This window comes from Nicotiana attenuata, unplaced genomic scaffold (assembly GCF_001879085.1).
Source record: "Nicotiana attenuata strain UT unplaced genomic scaffold, NIATTr2, whole genome shotgun sequence".
Taxonomy (NCBI): Eukaryota; Viridiplantae; Streptophyta; class Magnoliopsida; order Solanales; family Solanaceae; genus Nicotiana; species Nicotiana attenuata.
In genome coordinates this window covers 542,463-557,099 of record NW_017670437.1, presented here as the reverse complement: position 1 = coordinate 557,099, position 14,637 = coordinate 542,463, and the positions used below count along the sequence as shown (strand labels likewise).

General features: G+C 38.0%; 1 protein-coding gene across 3 annotated transcripts in view; it reads right to left on the bottom strand.

Moving 5' to 3' along the window:
- Window positions 1–89: 89 nt before the first annotated feature.
- The window catches only part of LOC109239401 (sister chromatid cohesion 1 protein 4), a 15,963-nt gene continuing 1,415 nt past the window's right edge, over window positions 90–14,637 (bottom strand). Inside the window, exons 2-15 of one of the 3 annotated variants that reach the window (XM_019405961.1) lie at window positions 12,068–12,329; window positions 11,397–11,494; window positions 11,273–11,316; window positions 9,603–9,649; window positions 8,746–8,833; window positions 7,559–8,609; window positions 7,020–7,445; window positions 6,609–6,756; window positions 4,458–4,594; window positions 2,953–3,974; window positions 2,153–2,186; window positions 1,423–1,534; window positions 607–736; window positions 90–506 (exon numbers count right to left, since the gene is read on the bottom strand). In XM_019405961.1, the coding sequence (XP_019261506.1) occupies window positions 408–506; window positions 607–736; window positions 1,423–1,534; window positions 2,153–2,186; window positions 2,953–3,974; window positions 4,458–4,594; window positions 6,609–6,756; window positions 7,020–7,445; window positions 7,559–8,609; window positions 8,746–8,833; window positions 9,603–9,649; window positions 11,273–11,316; window positions 11,397–11,494; window positions 12,068–12,329 (3,698 nt within the window). In that variant the 3' untranslated portion in view covers window positions 90–407. Of the gene's footprint in view, window positions 507–606; window positions 737–1,422; window positions 1,535–2,152; window positions 2,190–2,952; window positions 3,975–4,457; window positions 4,595–6,608; window positions 6,757–7,019; window positions 7,446–7,558; window positions 8,610–8,745; window positions 8,834–9,602; window positions 9,650–11,272; window positions 11,317–11,396; window positions 11,495–12,067; window positions 12,330–14,637 lie in introns of all 3 variants that reach the window. The other 2 variants (XM_019405960.1, XM_019405959.1) reach the window with 2 other exon arrangements.

Sequence of the window (14,637 nt, the reverse complement as noted above, 5' to 3'; positions counted from 1 at the left end):
AGGGGTAATTTTGGACCTTTTTCCTATCTAAAAGCTATTCTACCTCGAGTTTTACTCAAAAAGACACTAAACTGACGATATCACAAGGCTAAACATAAAAGCAGATATTTTTTTCTTTATTAGGATAAATAAGGATAGGGCATTAGAACAGAACCGTGGCCAAATATTATACAGGATATTTACATATAAATAAGATCTATAATTGTACAGAGTGCAACAAACACCCGTGTCAAATGATCTACTCTGCCAGCCAAGTAAAAACCTAACTACATTGACCATCAAAACATGACTTTAAGGAATGAATTCTAGCAAGAGTAGACCGCAAACAGACCCAATTGACTAACTACTAGAAATACATATATCTGTTGACTGACTTTTCTTGTTATACCCTACCAAACGTATCAGATTCAAAAGTCTGATTTCATAAGCTGCATTCGTGGCGTTATCGCGACATCGTCAAAGGGTATCACCTGCTCTACATGGATGTAATCTCTTGTTTTAAGAACCTGCAATAAACACAGGTGAGTTAAATGCCATTTGTGCGAAGGAGAGGAAAAAAGGTGCAACGAGAAAGTAGAAAAATGATAAGAGGTATTAATTACATACCAAAGTTTCAAAAAACATCCTTGATGCCTCCTTTCGTGTTTTACCAACTAAAAGACCGTCCATGGAGAGAGATTTTCTCCCACGCTCAGATTCCTTAATAAACAAGGTTTGGAGGTACTTGGAAACAGCCCTAAGTAAACAAACATCATTGTGAAAAGACGCTGAAATATTAGTTCATAAACAATAGCATCTAGCTATAAGCATGTCAAGGAAACTATTAAGATAAAATTAGAATAAATAACAGACCCTATCTAGAGGTAAAAGAAAGGAAGCCAAAGACATGCTGGTTCAACTACTGCTTACCAGGCCGAGCTTTATTGATAGACTATCTTAATATACCACATTTGTTAGTTGGCAAAAAAGACTAACTAGACCTTTCTGCAGGCACTATAAGAAGAGGGATAGCTGAATCAGAGCAAGAAGGCAAGGGGGCAAGATATGGGGTAGTTCATCCGGTACTCTAGACGTGAATTACTTCCTTCAATGCCAATACTTGTCAAGGAAAAAGAAAAGACGAGATGCACCTTTTAAGACATAAAAGAACGATCACAAGTTTCGTCAAAATATAAGGTGAGAGCCACAAGGAAGAGAAAAAGAACGCAAAACAAGCGAGAAGCGGGAATTTAAAGAGGTCCTTTCCCGAACGCATTTCTGTTGTGAAAATATTGAGCTTCGCGGGTTACTTGACAATTTTGTACCCTTACAGATCAGTGAGCGAAAAGGCAGGGGAGGGTAAATTTGCCTAAAATGTCACTCAGTTTGTGCAGCCCTGTTAGAGCAGCAGAATAACAGGAAACAAAAGGACAAGCTACACACCTAGTACGAGAAGACCATCCACTGTTCTCGGTGATACGGGTGACATCAGCATCAGATACATAATCATCAGCTGCTTCAGCTTCTTCATCATCATCATCGAAGTTCAAAAACCCTAGATACCAACAACAATGCACCAGAGCTAAGAGCATGGAATCACAAACACCTTTGAGAAATCTTGCAAAAAACTCCCAATAAACTTACATTAATGAGGTTGGCACCAAGGTCGGTTTTTGTTAGTTAAATATAAATAGTTATCTTAGGTGAAATATAGCATTGGTCTCTCATCTCCCATAAATACAGCTATATACATTGTAAATTGTTCCTATAAACGGATTCTGGGTTAAGACATTACTAGTCTTCAGACATCTCTCAAACTCTTCGAAGTGTGTCACTTATTTCTTCACATGTTTAAATGCAACAGGGACAAAGAGGAGTCACAACCTACGTCAATGTTTACGTTAAGAAGAGACCTTCAAAACAATTTTACAACAAATAACATCAAATCAAATGCAGATTTTGGTAAGCCATCATCGAATTTACATTACCATTAGAAAATTCAGATACAAAGTTCTGAAATCCATTAAGTAACCAAACATGTCTACTGTCATTGCAAATTCAAAACTGCTTTCATCCTTTATCCTACTCCAGTTTGACATTGTTTGATTTTCTTTCTTTTGAGGCTATTGGAAGTTTTTAGGTCTTACAAAGTTGCAGATGAGGGAAAACAAACCTGTATCATCTCCAGCAGCTGAATAATCCAGATCCTGCTGAAAATACAACAAATGAGAAAAGCACAATTCAGCAGAGAGCAGATATCAAAGAAAATCTCTTCGTTAAAGCAAAGAAAAACAGCATCATTTCAAGCCCATTTCAACAAAAGCAACTAGCTGACAAAAAATCTATTAGTTTGGAAAAGCAAAACAGCGCAAGACTAAAGGGAACATCCAGCGTACATGTTCATCTGCATGATGACAAAGTTTCTCATACATATTGCTACCCAAAAAGGTTTACCAATCACTTATAGCCAAGACTATAAATTATCCAATTTCCAGATTCTTTACGGAAGCTCTAATTAGTTCCTTGTCAGCACAAATTTGTGATGCCCTACAGTTTGTAGTTATACTTCATGTAATAGGTTATTTAGCAAAATTAGTTAAGATGAGCATATTGACATTTTCTTTAATCAACTCACTTTCTTACAAAATTCAATAGAAGCTATATTTTAAGAGTACTCCAGTTTTGCTGTTCATAATTGTCTTTTTAAGGCCTAAATAAAATCTGCTTTCAGCAGTCGCCTTTTACTATCTTGACATCTCACACTATCTATAACGATCTAGAAGTAATCCTGGGCACTTCTATCAAGTACATCAAAACAGAACAAATGTTTGTCATACATGTGTGTGCGTGTGTAGAGAGAGAGAGAGAGAGAGAGAGAGAGAGAGAGAGAGAGAGAGAGAGAGAGAGAGAGAGAGAGTACTGAAACTCCAGAAAACAAGAGCACATGGAAACTCGAAATTTAGCAGAACTTACATTAAGGTCCCCCCGACTGGCATCAGAGAAATCTGCAGCCACCGTATTGTAGGAGAAATCTTCTTCTTTACATGGATATTGTCCAGCTCCTATGGAGTGATCCAGCATATAATCCATTTCTTCATATACAATATCCCTGTTAGGTGGGTCAGTTCCTATAACATTATCAGCAAAGCTCTGGTTGTCATTCTCTGCTACAATATTTTCTACATCAGTTGCATCTTTAACTGTAGCACTGTCTTGGGCAGCCTCCAGTAAAACTGCATCACCTATCATATTTTCAGTTCCAGTTCCAGCTTCAGAAGTAAAGCAGCTGTTTTCTGGCCACTCACTACCATCCACTAGGTTTTCATCGTTCAAATTTTCCAGAGCCTTATCAACTTGAGCAGCCAGTGTATGATTAGGTGGTCCACAAGATACTTCCGCTAAAATAAAAGCATCTTCCTTTCCAGACTCATTAAACGAATCGGCCAGAGGTAGACCTGCTACTACATCACCATCGCCACCTAACCCACCGTTATTATGACATGACAATAATTCTTCAGCAGCAGAGGCGATATCTGTTGCTTCAGCTGCCTGAGAACCTGAAAGGCAAGTTCCATGTGGTCCTACTTCTGCTGCATTGTCTGAAGGTTCAAGATTAAAGTCATTGGGCACCGCAGCATCAGTGATGGCGTCCGGCCGCAGTTGAGAGGCATCACTATTTAAACATTGGCCATGCTCATCAACATCCCTGTTCTCAGTTGGAACAGTAGCCTCAACAGCTCCTAATATGCTATCATCTCTAGCTACATACCGTTCATTGCTTCCTTCTATTCCAATCTCTCTTTCAACATGTGGTTCATTGAACACCATGGCACGCTGTTCGTCCAAATTTGAGATGGAATTTTCAGTATACACAGCAGTTAGCTGTGGGTCAACCGCCATCCCAGTATGAGAACAGCTAACATCACTAGAAGAGACCTTCACCATACTCAAGTCAAATTTTTGCTTATGTAAAGAAGCCAATTCCACTGACATATCTGCATCAAAATCAAATTCAGTCAATATGATGAACTAGTATCCATTACAGGAAAGACCATTGGTATTATGCAGCACCAGAAACAAAGTTGAGAAGGCAATAATGTAACTTCTCCTAACATGAAACAATTAGCAAATGAACTTAAACACTATAAAACATGTGCTTGTACTTTGAGGGTGTCTTCAGAAAAGCTATCTGACAGCACTTGACATAAAGTCCAACTATACTTGTTTGCCAAACACATCAGTTTGACAGCTCCACAGCGTACATCCGAGTAGAGAGATGTTAAATTAATCAATGGAAACGAATCTCCAAGGAACTTGAGGTGTAACTAGCTCATATAAGCACTTCGACGGATTAAAAACTGACGATATGTCATCTTTTATAATGTTCTCAGTTATTGATCCACAACAAAAACAATTGCATGATTCAACAAAGGAGATAATCAAATAGCAGAATGTGTAGAGTTGTATGTTGAACCCACCAGTTAATACCGCTTCTCTGAAAATTTCATCTTCCAACAACTTTTTCTGGATTGCTGCGATTTCAGCATGTGTGCAAGGAGCTTTCTTCCTTATGCGGCGTATGTCCTCAGCATGTATCAACTGTTGTCTTATCATACTATCACAAATGCAAATATGCTTTGTCAGTCAGTTAAAGGGTGAGGCGAGTCGAGCTATTTAAACAAAAACCAATTTTTCAGTTCATCAAGGAATAACTTATCGGGAAAAAAGTATTTCACTGGGAAATAAGGCAGAATTGACAAAACAAAAACTAACTATTTGGAGTGACAGTAACTGAGAGGGAACCTAACTGAATTGGCCATCATTCAGATCCCACATCAATTCACTACTAGATAGCAAACACTGGAATAGCCACTAGAAGCGTCAGCTATTGGCATGCCGAAAACGAACAAAAGACAGTCAGTTCTTTTTTTGTTTTAAATGTAAAAGATAATTAATTCTTTTAGTGGACTACAAACAGGTGAAGATGTATTATGGTTGCAAGGCAGCAGTAAGGGTTTATTCAAAGTTAATGCAGCTTACAAGAGGATGAATTATTCCAACCGGCAGATAGCCAACTGGCCTTGGAAACACATCTGGAAAACAAAAATTCCTCACAAAGTCGCTTGTGTTGTGTGGCTACTGGCTAAAGAAGCAGCCCATACACAAGATAATTTGATGAAAAGAGGTTTCATTTTATGTTCCAGAGGAAACAGCAGAGACAGTTAACCATCTCCTCCTTCACTGTAAGGTAACAGCTCATCTATGGAGAATTATTCTTAATTTCAAGGGCATTTCCTAGACCATGCCTGGGAAGGTTACAGATGCTCTTAATAGCTGGGAGGAAATAGGCCTACAAGCAAAGGATAGGACCAGATGGAGAACTATCCCTGCTTGCATTTGGTAGACAATTTGGAAGGAGACAAACTCCAGGTGTTTTGAGAATGAGGAGAAGGGGGTGCAGAAGATCAAGTTAAGCTTTATTTTGCTGTTGTGTTTTTGGTGTAATCAGATCTACACAAATGATACTGTCACTATTATTGATGTTTTAGATTCAATATAGAGAGAGGACAGTAATAGTTAGAGCTTCTTGTAGATATGGTTTCAGTACTATCTAAGTACTGTTTTGCCACACATGAATTATGAAATATAGAAAAGTTACCAGTTTCAAAAAGATAATCAATTCTCTTTCCACTTTTTTGGGGGGGTAACTGTGGTGTTCGAGCCAGCTTGCGCGCCTCGACTATTCCACAGCGTACCTACATCCTCCCACCACAACAGGCACCGGATAACACTGCCCACCAATACATAGGCATAGATGGGAATAAATCACTTAGCTTTTTTGTCTCTGCTGGGATTCGAACCCTGGTCTCCCATGGTCTTTATTCCAGCTTCATCGACCGCTAAGCCACAACCTTGGTTGCACAAATGGAAATGATGGAAAAATGTGTTAGAGGTATCTCCGATCCAACCAAGAACCAACTTGATTATAAGAGGATCTGTTCAGGATCATTAGGAAGGATTAGGTTGTTCTATTTGTCATCGACATTATATTTTTTAACAGCACTGATCTAGATAACACGAGAACCAGAGTGCTAGACTAGAAGTCATGATAACAGTTGCCAGATCGCTGAAGCGCTAAGCAATAGGTTACCCCAATAACAAGGGTTGTGCATTAAAAGTTGACTGGGAAAAACACAAAGCAACAAGACAAGGCGACCACAACAAATGTGCAACATCGAAGCAAAGCCTATAAAAAGAGATGCCTTTGACCATTGGATCGGAATAAGACCAGCACCTAAACTCTGGCACACACTAAAGAATTCAGTAATGCAAGAGAAGCTAGACCGAGATTTTATTACGCTACAGATGCAGATCTTATTTAATAGTAGACCGAAAAGCAGAGCCAAGAAAATGCTAGTTCCTATTTTCAGTCTGCTTGATGATATGGATCCATTTATAATTGTTTAAAGCCCAAGATACATTTTTATTCCTTTTATATGGTTTAATTCTGCTATATTTTGGCCACAAGACAGGAAATACAAATCACCCGGCATAGTGATATAAACTGATGAAAAACCAATACGTATTTGCAGGAAATGAAACAAAAATATACAGATGATGGAACATACTCTCCGTGCAAGACCATGATATCATCCATAAGAACATTCCTCCTTTTACTGGCACTCATTCGGGCAGCAGAACGGGGACGCTTGCTTGATGTTATCTCAGAAGGTGGAGGAGTAGGCTTAAGCTTCAGTGCTGAAGATCTTCTTCCAACTGAAATGGTAATGAAGATTGTAAGCTGGTCGTAGGTTCAATCCTTGCATGCGACATAATATTATCCTTACTTTGACAGGCATATTATAAACATTACTCTTTGCAGAATTGTGGCAAATAATTTGGGAAGTGGGAATGCTTCACAGGAATCAGTAAAGAGGACATATGCCATATTCTAAAGAAGAAGAGCCAGAAATTTTCATTAAGATGAAAAATAGTCACCCTTCCATTTTATAAAGTCCGGGAGGAGAATACTAATGTACCTAGGATAGAAGAAAGCAAATCATCATCATCAGGAATAAATCCTGCAGTCTTTTTGGAACGGACCATCCTTAAAGATTCAGCTGAGTAGAGACTCTGCTCTGTTAGTGTGCTCTCAGCGTAACTGCGCTTCCTTCCTGAAATGAATTCACCACTAGCATCAGCTTCATTGATCCCCGCTAAGTAATCCGGTGTAGCCTCTGGAAAAATACTCCGAGGTAAATCAACAAGCCCTCCTGGCATCGATAGAATCTTTTCAGGAGGTGGCAAGGCAGAAGCAGCTGAACCGCTCATAATTTCCACATGGCGATCTTCTAGAACGACAGTATCCGTTTGATTAGTTGATTTGTTAGATTCTTTTGGAATGTCTTCACATGAAACAGGTTCTTTCACGGGATTCTCTTTTGAAATTTGTTCTAAATCACCTGCTGCATGACATGTTTCAACTGGAAGTGTAAGAGTACATTCGCATTCTGCAAACAACATTACAATAAAGCACACAGATTTATCCCCAAGAAACCTAGAACTCTAGCAGAAATACCTGAAGCATGTGATTCCTCCTCTTTAGAAGTTTCAGGTGGGTGGAAACCCAAAAAAGTAGATGGTGGCTCATGATTAATAACATGCTCAGACCTAGACATTGATGTGTCAAGTTGAGCAGCATTACATCGACTCAGAACATGAACCTGGGCACCATTGGCGTCTTCAGCAAAAACACTTTGTTCCAGACAATCAACGGTCTTTGGTGTCTCTAAGCAAGTTATATCTTGGGATTCACCAGCTTCCAAGTTTCCTGGACTTGCAACGTTATTTGAAACTGCCTCAGGTGATCTCTGATTACTTGGTGAAATATCTTCAGGAACAGGCTGGCCAATGCTACTTAAAGCAGAAACAACATGGTCAACTTTTGCGGAACTAATTCCATTTGGAAGTCGAGCCTCGTCGTGGAAGCCACCAGGGGTAGATACATCAACCTTGTCCTCCGTGTTCCTCTCATTTGCTTGACTATCAGATGCAGCAATAATCTCATATGCACATTCTAGTGCAGATGATTTTGAATTAGCCTGATGAACAGCAGCAAAGGATGGTCCAGATGCTACCGGGGGATCAATTGACTTCACAGGATCAATTGCAACTTCAGTTGGAGGCAGCTGTAGTGCAGATGATTTTGAATTAGCCTGATGAACAGCAGCAAAGGATGGTCCAGATGCTACAGGGGGATCAATTGACTTCACAGGATCAATTGCAACTTCAGTTGGAGGCAGCTGACCATCCGGCACCAGTTGTTTGTCACACGTGTTGTCTAAATGGTAACCATTCTCAGGAACCACGAAGTGAACAGTACCAGCATTCGAGCCATCAGTTAGTGCTTGATTTTCTAGAAGTTCACTCCCGTTATTCACATTATTTTCACGAGAGAGATTCTCTGTATTTCCTTTTACAGCATATTCCATTAAATGACGATCTTCCAGTCCTATATGGTCCTCACATGCTGATGTTTCCTGAATGTTAGACAAGTTCGGTTCCTCCGCCAACCCAGGAGTGCATGGAGCATGATCCATGAAATCAGCATCGCCATCAACTCCATCAATCTGCGCAGAAAGAAAAGGCCTTGATCATTCTAGCAAGTATGATAAGGTACATAAAATGAGATGTTTGACAGAAAAAACAACAAATAGTCGATAACCAGCTATTATATATGGAATAAAGGACAGATAGACTAGTTACCATGCTCTCGGAATTGGCAGCCATCTCTTCATCATGCTCTTCTTGTTTGAGTGGTGTCATTGGTTCAACGGATGCTAGAGGATCGGCACTAGAATCAGCAAATTTTTGTGTCAGATAGTCATATGATTTAAACTGTAATAATATAGTATTGCAGCCTGATGGATTGACAATCCAAAACACCTATTATAGATGTTTGATCTGCCCCAACAGAACCCCAAGATTAGAAGTCAAGAGAGTCAGAAAAAATACAAAAGAAAAAAGGAACATCAAGCTGCAATGTTTTTGGCTCATTTCACGCCAAGAATCCAACCTGACGTATTAGCCCTGGTATTCAATAACCCTATTTGGCACTAGATGGATTCTGCATCAATTACTTAGTAAACCATGCGTATATAAGTTTTTGGCAAAATTCATCTTGGCAGTAGGGTACTCATACACTTGAAAGAATCTTAACAGCAGAGAGAAATGTGAATATAATAAATTTAAGGTACAGTGAGCCTCTAGCAGATAAGATTACAGAGCTTTGTAAACTAGATTGGACAAGTTTCACCACAGTAATATCAACAAAATCACATTCCTTCTCCCCACTTACCGGTAAATCCAAGGGGATTTTAGAAAATTAACTAGGTAAACGGCATGCAGTTATAATCAGGTATGAAATGGCTTAAATCTGTCACACAAAATGAGGGCATAACAGGAGGTAAAGAAAACCATATCATAGTTTTAAATTAGATGAAGCTCCTAAGAAACTTGTTGCTGGGATATGTCTGATATATATATGGCTTTAATCAGAAATATCCTTATGGACATGGAGGTAGGGGAATATTATAAGAGGCCGTGTATAATTTGAGATCAACCTCACACTAGCATCTCCAGCAGCAGCAACCTTGTCCAAAAATAATTCCTGTTTGCAATTAGAAGTCCAAAATCAGAATGGAAGATAGATAAAATGACATAACACTGTAATACACATTTCATCCTTTATCAAAAGGAGATACACATTTCTTCGCAAAAGGAGCACATTTCCTGCATCAATGGAGGACTACAGATTAACAGCTATTGGACATAATTCATGTAGAAAATATGCCATTAGCAACCATGACGCTTGAACAAGATTTTTTCAGTTAGGAAGTTTCTCTTTCTCATGACAGGATAAATAAAACAATGTACACCATGACCAATTATTCTTCCCTGGAGATCCTTTAGAAAGAATTTTGTATATCCTCATAAACATATACTTCTTTTTAGGTGTCTATTTCTGTCCTGTAAGGCGAAGTGCTCAAGACAAAAAAAATACTTCACACTGGAAAATTAATTTAAAACATTGAACCAATAAAAAGAAAGGGGAAGGTAAAAGAAGGTAAAGAAAGGAAAAAACAACAAAAAGAAAAGGGAAGGGGAAAGAAGGTTAAAAAAAAAAGAAGGAAAAAACAAAACATTGAGACACATGCACATACATGGAGAAAACACTAAATTGAGACGCATGCACATACGTGGAGATTGAACCAATAAAAAGAAAGGGGAAGGGGAAAGAAGGTAAAAGGGGGCAAAAACAAAACATTGAGACACATGGAGAAAACACTAAATTGGAGAAGCTGCAGTATATCTATCCAATATTCCACAAAGCTCAACTGTTCTAGCACCATAGAAATAAATAAACACTAAAGAAACTTTCATTTAGAAGTAATACACACTTGAGAAACTTCCGGGTGCTTAACTTGAAACAAAAGACCGGCTTTTATTTTTATAAAAAATCATTTCCCATGAAAAGCAACCACGTTCCTTTTCCCCAATGCACCCACAACATAGCAAAAGGGGTGACATTCAGTGCTTTGGAAAAAATCCTTTTCCAACCTTCAATTGTTCTGCTCCTTATTTCTTTGGGGGTTGGAGCTTGTAGGTCCTCCACTTCCTAGAATGCACCTTCTACTTTCCATAGATTTCATTATTCTATAATACCATTTTATCTCTAGCACTAGACTCTAAAAAGAAATGTCAAGGAACTCAACAAAACAAGACAAAGAGGTTGCATCAGAACATCAGTAGTTTCAGCACAGACAAACATGGAAGTAAAGAAAAAGAAGCAGCAGAACTTGGAAGCATCCCATTTCCAAAGGAAAGAAAAAGGAAAGTAAACACTATATCATGTTCAGTGAAGAGGTGCTTCCAATTGAACAAGTTTGGATTGTAAAACTGGATGAAGAAGTCTTGTCTAAGTGGACATAAATCAATCACGTTCCTGCTTCCTAGTAAGCATCCAGGACTACAGAATATGGTCAAAATCTAAGCAGCTTTGATAATCATATTGCTGAAAGGCTAAGATCTCAATTCCGAGCAGCTCATGAACACACCCACCCCCCACCTCACCCCACCCCACCCCCCACCCCAAAAAAAAAGAGCTGCAGTTCCCGGCTTCCGTCAAGAAGGCAAGAATAACAAGGAAAGGGAAGGCATTGGAATTAAGGTAAATGAAATAAAGCAACAAGATAACGCGAAGCTAAGAGGTGAAATAATAATATGATCTTACCTCATCAAGGTATAAACCAGAAGTGTCACCATCCCCAAATCTCTCTGAGCAAAAATCACCATGCAACATATGAGTATCAGTGAAATAACAAATATAGAAATCAGTTATCCAAAGTAATAATTACCATCCAATCCAAACTTCGAAGTTGAGTAAACCACGCCCTCCATGTTATCTTGTAGTGTAATCTGCTCCCTTGAACTAACATGATGATCCACATAGTTACTGCAGAATTGACATTGACTTTAGTAGAAAAAATTGAGGTATAGTGAGCTCTAAGTGGACCATAACACAATCATCCACCAAAATAGATTAATTGATGAACAGGACGAGAAGAAAAAGATAAGTACTTCAGACATCCATTGCTATTTACTCCACCCTTAGATCTCATTTAGCAAAAATTGAGCAACTCCCACAGCCAGCAACTATAGTACTCCCTCCATTCCAATTTATGTGAACCAATTTGACTGGACACAGAGTTTAAGAAAGAAATAAAGACTTTTAAAACTTGTAGTCCTAAACAAGCCATACATTTGTATGGCTAATATTCTTTTTGAAACTTGTTTAAACATGCCAGAGTATTTGTGTGGCTATAAAAGCTTCTCATTCAGGGTAGAAGTGGAAGTTTAATTATTTCCAAATTCAGAAAGAGGCCATTCTTTTTAGAACGGACCAAAAAGGAAATACATCCACATAATTGGGAAACGGAGGGAGTATGTTGTATTCTCGTAAAAGCCATGACATGCAGCAAGCTAGTAATATAATAAAGAGACAACAAAAAGATAGACTGGAACTGACCCCTGAAAAATGTCATTGTCTGGCAATTCAAAATCATCAAGTTCAAAAGTCTCTGGCAAGGTGATTGAGTGATATGGAGCCTTAGATTCTTCAGGTGGTAAATCCACAGCGGTGGAGCGAAAAGCTTGCTTGACTTTTAGCAAAGCCTCACTGCAATCGTCGAATAGGTAACCCACCTTTCGAGAATATATCCTCACAACTCCAAGAAGAAGATGGCTAGATAACCGCAATGCAATTGGCGCTTCAGGAAAAAGGATTGAGTCTGTTGCAGAAGAACAAGACAAGTTAAAAACAAAAGGAAGAATACCTTTCGTGATTGAGCAACAAAAAGAAAATTAGTATTCAGAAGAAAAGGATGGAGATAAGATGACCTCTGGCTCTCAACCCACCAATTAGAAACATTGTTGAAAAAGCACATTCATCCTATTTAAGCACGACCTACATTTCCTGTCTTTATTTATTTTTTTAACCAAAAGCTTCTTTAACAAGTTCAATGTAAAGTAGCTGTTCCCTTCAAAATATCATAGGCACAAAAGTCTGTTGGAACCAAAAGAACCAGACTATTCATATATTCAGATATATATGGTAATAAGCAAGAACTTGCTGAAACTTGTATCGGTTGAGCCTTACAGAAGGACGCTATTTTACTGTTAACTAGAGTTAATGAGCAGGCTGTCACTTCTTTTACCATGGGTTAAAAACGGGCATGCGCTTTACTGCAGAAGCTCTGGTTTACTAGGTGCAGACTCTTGGTGCTTTCTAATATAACTACTTTACTTATCAGAAGCCAAAATAACTAATTAAAAAAGTGCAATACCAATGGTGGTACAAGATCACACGGCACACAAATTTTGACCACGTTCAAGAAACTTAGCTTTCCACATGATTAAAAGTTAAAACCCTTAGAAAGAGGGTTTATAAGCTGCAAAATATTCTCTTCTTAAATAATAGGTATACACAGGTAAACCAAACGTAGTTGCAAAATTTAAATTTCTTTTAAGCATTGCATTACATAACTCAAATCACCTATATTTTCTTCAGATTTTTCAGCCTAAGGAGCACAAATAAACTACTTTTTCATTTATTTTACATGTATGTTCAACTTGCCTCTGTGTGAAATATACTAAAGAGGAAAAAGTAATTCACTAAAAGAAACTGGAAAGTATTTCTGCAAAGAAACCCAGAAAGAGCCAGAAGTAGAGCTTTCAATCTTTTTGTGGTGAACTTTGTCACATCTTCATTGCTCCTTTGATATTTAAAGGTAAGTATCTTTATAAGAAGGAACATCCAATGGGCATGCGAGGCCAACACAAAGACCCAGAAAGATTCAAAGATCTCTTTTTCACTCCTCATAGTTGTATTTACTCCCCAAATCACTCCCTCGGTCCAAAGCGTGACTGATTTTCTTTAATGACACATTTTCCTCCCTCCAACAATTCAAAAAACTATAAACTAAGTAGTAATTCATATTATTCAAAACTTTATACAGCATCTTTTTAGGTAACTATTCCATTATGACATTTCTAATCATTACTCAAAATAGCTCTCAAACTGTCTAAAAACATTTTATTCATAATCTCCAATAAGCCAATGTGATTCGTGAATCCAGGAACAGAAAAAGTATAATTCAAGTTCTCCTCTTGATACAACCGACATAATTAGAACTTTATACATTTGAAAAGTTAAATACTCATATTTCTAAGATACGGATAAATATTGGGTCTTCTTTTAATAACCAGATATATATTGAAGTCATTAAAGGTTGTATTCAGTGAAGTTTATATTCATTATTTTTTTTTTTTTTGATAAGGTAAATTGTATTAATCAAAAGAGAGAGAACTCCCATTTACAGGAAGTATACCACGAAGTTTATATTCATATTTCTCTTCTCATCCTTTTTCGTTGCCTCTTCTTTTTTAATGAGTTCATTAACTCTCTCTTTTGTCATAAAGAGGGATGGAAGCATCCATGGACGAAGAGTTCCAATGAAAATATTTTTACACGATTGCAGCGTGCAGATAGCTCACAAAGTCGAACAAGGAGAGTTTAACATCCTGGTACTACGCCCTTCAAACTTAAAAACATAATGAAACAACACAGAACAGCAGTTTGAACGCAGGAAATAATCAATTGCTAAAATTTCACTAAAATGAAAAAAATGAGAGCAAGCCCATTAGTCCACAGTTAACAGAAGCATTGTGACTGCCTATACACTTGAGATGTTAAAAAATGACGGTCAGGGGCATTAAATGGCAGATCTTTTTTTTTTACAAATGTGATGTCAGGACCAACTTGCACGCACATCAGCTAATAGCTAATTCCACAGGGTATCTACTAGCTCCGGCCGGCAAAGGTACCGGGTAATTCTGCCCATCAAAGTTTGGGCATATGGGAAGAAATCACCTAGTTTATTCTTGTTTCCGCTAGGATTTGAACCTAAGACGCATTAAGTGGTAATTTCCTTCTAGGTTGTAATCTAACCATCAAAATCCTATGAACTAGGATCAAATTTCAGTTAACCCCTAGAACGCCACTTGGTCATAAAGTAGCTTTATGCGTTTTTTTTTTTT